This window comes from Carcharhinus amblyrhynchos, chromosome 33, assembly GCF_965287045.1.
Source record: "Carcharhinus amblyrhynchos chromosome 33, sCarAmb.v2.hapA, whole genome shotgun sequence".
Classification (NCBI taxonomy): domain Eukaryota; kingdom Metazoa; phylum Chordata; class Chondrichthyes; order Carcharhiniformes; family Carcharhinidae; genus Carcharhinus; species Carcharhinus amblyrhynchos.
In genome coordinates this window covers 5162180-5169991 of record NC_137356.1, presented here as the reverse complement: position 1 = coordinate 5169991, position 7812 = coordinate 5162180, and the positions used below count along the sequence as shown (strand labels likewise).

Below are 7812 nucleotides of genomic sequence, written 5' to 3'. Positions count from 1 at the left end.
GTTTGTCTGTGTATGTGTGTGTGTGTGTATATCTCTGTGTGTGTGTGTGTGTGTCAGTGTATGTGTGTTTTCAGTTGTGTCCCAGGGCTGTCACCTTAACATATTTGCATTGCTAAGCTGCTGCGCGGCACAGTATATTTGAAGAATTAAACACAATCATTGGCTCCTGCTCTCTCTCTCTCTCTCTTTCTCCTTCCCTCTCTCCCTGTGCCTGGCTCTTCTCCTGCTGGAAGCAGAGTGATGCAGCAGCCGAACCCTCTCTCCAGCAGCTCCCAGTGCAAACAGCGATATAAATACAGATGTCCTCCCTGTTTTAATGCTGTTCCAGTTCCAAGCCAGCAGACACTCTCTCCCCCTCCTGCTCCCCCCTTGTCCTAACCATGGGGGTATATGGATTGCACCCTTTGCATCATTGACCAAATGATGCTTGAGTTTAAAAACAAGGCAGTCTTCGGGGACAGCTGGTTGTAAGTGCTGGATCAGATCACCCCCTTCAAAAAACAGAACACCATACCCTGACATCTTGTGCTCAGAAGTGAAGAGGTAGTTGGCGAGCTCTCTTCCCCCCCAACCCCCCCACCTCATTCTGCCTTTTCTATGCAGAGAATGCATCTCTCCATCACCTTCTCTCTGTTCCTACTGCTCGGTCCTAACCCTTCTCAGGTACGTGCTGTCTAATCCTTTTTTCGAATTTACGATCAGATCTCAGTAAGGCAGTAAAAGGGTTGGCTTGCGATGCACAGGGCAGTGTTACCGAGGCTGCTCGGGGAATGAATGGATCCCTTGCGGTGATCTTTCTGTCTGGATCCTTTCGTGGTCCTTTGCCAGGGAAGCTTTTGAATGGATAAGATTGTGGGTTTTTGAGCTTGTCTTTGCATATCTGATCAGCTGGTGTGTGTGTGTGTGGGTGTGGGGGTGGGGGTTGGGGGGGGGGGGGTGGTGAAATGTTGGCGGGGGGAGGGGGGGAGTTGTTTCTGTGCCATGAACTCCAGGCATTGTGATCTTTTCCAGCAAGAATCACACAGTCTACAGCACAGCTTCAGTCTGAGCTCCACGTGGTCCTAGAGGCACCCTCTCACCAGCCTCCTCCCCCCCTCACCACCACCCCTGAGTCAGACCTCAATAGTGTCAGTGCACTTGTATACACACACACAGCCACACTCAGAATCAATCTCGGTACTGTACATGTGGAAATACGTTCAAAACACAACCGGTTCAATCTATGTGTGTATCTGAGAGAGATGTGTGTGTGTGTGTCTGTGCGTGTGTGTTTGCATGCGTGTGTCTGAGAGATGTGCATGTGTGTGTTTGCGTGTGTGTGTGTGTTTATGTGTGTGCTTATGTGTGTGCCTCAGAGATGTGTGTGTGTTTGCAAGAGATGTGTGTGTGTGAGTTTACGTGTGTGTGTCTGAGAGAGGTGTGTGTGTGTGGGACAGAGTGAATGACAAAATGTTTGTACATGTGTGTGAGAGAGGGTGAGTGTGTGAGAGAGACAGAGTGTGTATGAGAGAGTGAATGTGTGTGAGAGAATGTATGCGAGAGAGAGGGTGAGTGAATCTGTAAGTGTGTGCGAGACAGAGAGTGAATGAGAGTGTGCGCAGAAAGAATGAGTGTGCATGTGTGAGAGAGTGAATGAGCATTTAGAAGCGTGAATGAGTGTGACAGTGAAGGAGTTTATGAGAGGGTGAGTGTATGTGAGAGAGAGTGTGTGTGTGAGAGTGAATGAGATTGTGTGTGTGCATAAGGAGTGAGAGTGTGCGAGAGAGAGTGAATGTGTGAAAGAATAAATGAGCCTTTTGTTAATTGGAGAGACAGTTAATGCATCTTTTAAGCTTTATCTATATCTAGACTGTGTGTTCACAGCTTATGCCTTGTGTACATGTTGACAAAATCCAAAGTTACCTTCGACCCTTAAGAGAGAAGTTTGTGTCAGGCAAACACTTTATTTTGAAGATAGTTTTGTTTTCCTAGCTGCTATCTCATTTGTACTTTTGGTCAATCCCTGAGACAAATTCACTGGCTTGTACTTTTGCTAACTAATGCCGAAATTCCACCGCTCCGCCCGCCGTGGAATCGGACCGGGCGAGGAGCAGACAATGGGAATGGCAGGAAATTCTGGCCTCGTTCCAGCGAAGCCGTAAAATTCTGTAAGTCCTTAAGGGAAGAAATTGAGAGTGGGACTTGCAGTGGAGCTACTGTTCGGGAAGTGATATGGAAAAAGTAAATCCCAAACTTTGCTTCAATGTCATGGGTTTTGTGGAAATTAAGCTGTAATTCCAGCTATGGCAATATTTAATTCACTTTGTTCTGCAAAGTTAAGGATGCTCACTTAAAATAAAGCAATAAATATAGTGAAACTATTGATAAAAAAACAGTTTTAAAAAATGCTAAATTAAGTTACAACAATTGTGGAAACTAAGTTGTGAAAAACAAGTCTATTTAATAATGGAAAATGATTATTAGCTAACAAGGCCTTCAGTGAGGCTAATAGTTACGTACTCAGGATAAGCGACTAATCTAAACCTTGTGTTAGTTCCATAAACAGTGTTTACAATCTTGGCCACAGGATAAAAATAAGACCTTTTTCAGTAATAAAATTCCAAAAAGCAACTATAACTGTTACATTTTCCGTATGAATCAACAGATTGCAGTGCTTTGTGTTGTGTTCTCACTTCTGACAAATAATTAAAACTTGGAAGTCTGATTACTCTTAGTGCCGAGTATAGTTTGTTCCCAGGTTGGTCAAAGGGCCTTATGTTCAAAGTGGCAAAGCACAAACTTAGGAAACCCTTCCAACAGACAGAGCAAGACACTGTGCTGAAGAATCTCCCAATGTAAACACGGCCAATGAGGTACTTTGGAAGTGTAGTGTGGAAAATGTGGCGGCTAATTTGTGCACAGCAAGCTCCCACAAACAGCGGTGGGATAATGATCCAATATCTGATTGAGCGATGTTGAGCGAGAGATAGGAAATCAGCCAGTATATATAGATGAGGAGGGTGGGATGGTGAGATTTCCCTGTCCTTCCTCCAGCCTGAGACATGGAATCTCTCGCAACCAGCAATGGTTCGATACCTCACCCAACGAGAAAATCTGCACTCAGTGGTGGGAATGTCAGCCTGGATTATACGCTTGAATTCTTGGAGTGGAACTTAAACCCACACCTGGCTGTCTCAGTTAGGGGAGGAGCTAGGGGGAGGAGAATGTGTGCAAACACACTGAGCCACAGCTGACACCCAGTATTGGTGTCAACACAATAAAGAACCCGATGTGGGCATTTGACCAATGGGCCATTGGATCGTTGCCCAAAAGAAGTAAGAAATGAACTGTTTTGGCAATTACTCGCATTGAATCATACGTGGGGGTGACAGGGTTGTCAGCACTCCTGCTTCCAGGTTCAATTCCCAGCTTGGGAGTCACTGTCTGTGTGGAGTCTGCATGTCCTCCCCATGTCTGTGTGGGTTTCCTCTGCGTGCTCTAATTTCATCCCAGTCCAAAAATGTGCAGGTTAGGTGGATTGGCCATGCTAAATTGCCCCTTAATGTCCAAAGAGGTGCAGGTTCAGTGGATTAGCCATGTTCAATTGCCCCTTAGTGTCAGGGGGATTAGCATGGTAAATACATGGGACTACAGGGTTAAAATAAAGATTAGTCACAAGTAGGCTTATGTTCATACTGCAATGAAGTTGCTGTGAAAATCCCTTAGCCGCCACATTGTTCAGGTACACTGAGGGAGAATTTAGCACGACCACTTCACCTAACTGGCATGTCTTTCGGACTGTGGGAGAAAACCGGAGCGTCCGGAGGGAACCCACGCAGACATGAGGAGAATGTGCAGACTCTGCACAGACAGTGACCCAAGCTGGGAATGGAATCCGGGTCCCTGTGAGGCATCAGTGCTAACCACTGTGCTACCGTGCCACTCCATAAGGCCTGGGTGGGATTGTTGTCAGTGTCGGCCCAATGGGTCGAAAGGCCTCCTGTAGGGATTCTATCTTCCTCTGCAGTGTGAGCTCTCTCAGGCAGCCAGCACAGATCTGAAGTTAAGTTCTCAGAAGCTCAGGTACTCTCTGATATAACACATGAGAGACCACTTCATTCCTTTTAATCACCTCCGTTGTGTAACCTTTGACTACTGAGGTGTTGGGGATTAGTGTCAGGAAGAGGATTTGCTGCCGTGGAATGTTCCTCCAACTTTTAATGAGTTGTGTTGGGATGCAGTAAGCCTCGCGTTATAGCAGACGCTACACTTTTGAAAAGTGCTCACTGGCTGTTAACATGTTGGCCAAATTGCCCATCTCCCAGGCTAGGTAACAGGTGGTCTTGCCAATCTAGGAATTGGCATCATGTTCCTGCAGTGTTTTTTTTGTGTGAAGTGGACCATGCCAACTCAGAGCTCGATCAGGCCTAATTAAGTGGGTAAATCATGAGTGACAACAAAAGTTTGCTGGGCACTGCCAACCCTTGTGATTGACTATGTATAGAACATTCAGTTCACAGGATGGCATAACTAAAAGCACAGGGAACTCTGCACCAATACCATCTCCAGGTTACATGATTTGATTTGATTCATTATTGTCACATGTATTAACACACAGTGATAAGTATTGTTTTGTGTGCATTATACAGACAAAGCATACCGTACAAAGGGGAAAAGGTACAGAATGTAGTGTTACAGCCATAACTAGGGTGTAGAGAAAGATCAACTTAAAGCGAGGTAGGTCCATTCAAAAGTCTGACGGCAGCAGGGAAGAAGCTGTTTGTGAATCGATTGGTACGTGACCTCAGACTTTTGTATCTTTCTCTTGACGGAAGAAGGTGGAAGAGAGAATGTCCGGGTTGGGTAGTGTCCTTAATTATGCTGGCTGCTTTTCCGAGGCAGCGGGAAGTGTAGACACAGTCAGTGGATGGGAGGCTGGTTTGCATGATGGACTGGGCTACGTTTACAACACCTTGTAGTTTCTTGCGGTCTTGGGCAGAGCAGGAGCCATACCAAGCTGTGATACAACCAGAAAAGATCCTTGCTTTGATGCATTTGTAAAAGTTGGTGAAAGTCATAAAGGCCAAGAGATATAGAGAGAGAGGGTACAGGGGTAAAGGTAAGATTTACAAGGATGATACAGAAACTGAGAGCTTCAAATTACCAAGAAAAGCTGAACAATCTTGATCTCTTTTCTCAACAGAAGAGGTGACCCGACAGAGTCCTTTATAGTCATGAATGAGTTTGATGGAACATGTGCAACTAAAAGCAGTCTCACAACACCAGGTTAAAGTCCAACAGTCTTACTTGGTAAAGGAGCAGTGCTCTGAAAGCTCGTGATTGCAAATAAACCTGTTAGACTTTAACCTGGTGTTGTGAGACTTCTTACTGTGCCCACCCCAGTCCAAAGCCAGCATCTTCACATTATGTGGAACTCTGTGTAGGAGCACATTAAAACTAGGGCCTATCTCCAAAATATGAAGGTAATCCCAAGATTGTCTCAGATGACTATAGGCTGCACATCCTGTTGATTTAACCTGAGGATAACCCACACCTCAGGAAAGAGACAAAGTTGGCATCATGCCGCATACTAACCTGCCATCCAGCTTACTGAGCTAAACCCATTCCCTATAGTCGCTAATAAAAGTACTCCAGCAAAACCTCTTTGCTTAGAGAGTGGTGAGAATGTGGACCTGGAACTTTTGAGCAGAATAATATCAGTATGCTTAAGGAGAAGCTGATTGAAGACATGAAGGAGAAAGGGAGTAGAAAGATAAGAGGAAAGGTGGAAGGAGTCTCATGCAGTGTATAAACACCTACACAGATCTGATGGGCTGCAGCAGTACCACCGTTGCCTCATTGTTAGATGATATGTGCTGTTTCTGGGCTGTAAATAGAATCATAAAACCCCTACACTGTAGAAGAGACCATTCAGCCCTTTGAGTCTGCACCAACTTCTTTAACAGAGTATCTTACCCAGGTCCCCTCCCTCACACTATCACTGTAACCCCACATTTTTCCCACAGCTAGCTAGGCGATGGTCTCATGGTATTATCACTAGACCACTAATCCAGAAACTCTCCTAATGTTCTGGAGACCCGGGTTTGAATCCCGCCACGGCAAATGATGGAATTTAAACTCAATAAAAAATATCTGGAGTTAAGAATCTACTGATGACCGTGAAACCATTTTTGGAAAAACCCATCTGGTTCACTGATGTACTTTAGGGAAGGAAATCTGCCGTCCTTACCTGGTCTGGCCTACATGTGACTCCAGAGCCACAGCAATTGGTTAACTCTGAAATGCCTCTGAACAAGGGCAACTAGGGATGGGCAATAAATGCTGGCCCAGCCAGCGATGCCCGTGTCCTTTGAATGGATAAAAAAAATCTAACCTACACATCTTGAAACACAAAGAATTCCTACAGTGCAAAAGGAGGCCATTCGGCCCATCGAGTCTGCACCAACCACAATCCCACCCAGCCCCTATCCTCGTGACCCCATGTATTTACCCTGCTAATCTTCCTGACTCTAAGGGGCAATTTAGCATGGCCAATCCACCTAACCTACACAGCTCTGGACACTAAGGGGCAATTTACTATGGCCAATCCACCCAACCTTATCAGCTTTGGACACTAAGAGGCAATTTAGCATGACCAATCCACCTAACCTGCTCAGCTTTGGACATGAAGAGGCAATTTAGCATGGCCAATCCACCTAACCTGCTCAGCTTTGGACATGAAGAGGCAATTTAGCATGGCCAATCCACCTAACCTGCTCAGCTTTGGACATGAAGAGGCAATTTAGCATGGCCAATCTGCCTAACCCGCACACCTTTAGACTGTGGGAGGAAACCAGAGGAAACCCATGCAGACACGGGGAGAACATACAGACAGTGAAGCAAGCCGGGAATCGAACTCAGGTCCCTGGCACTGTGAGGCAGCCGTGTTAACCACTGTGCTACCGTAATGCCCACATTTCATGTAATTCTATTTAAATGGGAACACAGACAGGAAAACCCAGAGGGGGGTATCCCAGTCTTTGAAGCAAACAAAACTAAAAGATTTATTTGCATTCACTATCGATAATTAGCTTATTGAGTACACTGGCTTTAAGAATAGATGCTGACTCTGTCTGCACACCAGATGGAGATATGCAATTACGCTGTAGATTGGACGAGCAGCACTCTCACATTTGTGTGACATAAGGGACTTTTATTTAATGTGTCATGTCTAAGTGTTGACTTGGCCCAGTTTGCATCATCCTGGCTTCTGGTTGTCTTGTGTTTGAATCTTTTTTTTTCAGTTCTCAGAGGGCTACAGCAGTACCACCGTTGCCTCATTGTTAGATGATATGTGAGATCACATCAAAAAAATTAGATGGAAGCTTGGATGGAGGGAAATGAAATTGAGGGGCAACAGGTAGAGAGCATGCCTTGGGGGGGGGGGGGGGGGGGCGGGCGGGGGTGAGGGATGCGCGATGGATTGCTCTACAGAGAGTTGACGCAATGGTAAGAATGACCCCCTCCCCCACATCTGTGCCATAATGGCTATGTGACAAGGTATTCATTTGGATTCATGGACTCATAGAGTTATAGAGGTTTACAACATGGAAAAAGGCCCTTCGGCCCAACTTGTCCATGCCACCCTTTTTTTTAAACCCCTACGCTAGTCCCAATTGCCTGCATTTGGCCCATATCCCTCTATACCCATCTTACCCATGTAACTGTCTAAATGCTTTTTAAAAGACAGAATTGTACCCGCCTCTACTACTACCTCTGGCAGCTCATTTCAGACACTCACCACCCTCTATGTGAAAAAGTTGCCCCTCTGGA

At 45.6% G+C, this 7812-nt stretch overlaps 1 protein-coding gene across 1 annotated transcript in view; it reads left to right on the top strand.

The window, feature by feature from the left end:
• The first annotated feature begins 432 nt into the window (after nt 1-432).
• LOC145360867 (noelin-2-like) overlaps nt 433-7812 on the top strand; it is a 257857-nt gene continuing 250477 nt past the window's right edge. Inside the window, exon 1 of the mRNA XM_080216353.1 lies at nt 433-663. Coding sequence (XP_080072479.1) covers nt 598-663 — 66 coding nt within the window. The 5' untranslated portion in view covers nt 433-597. The remainder of the gene's footprint in view (nt 664-7812) is intronic.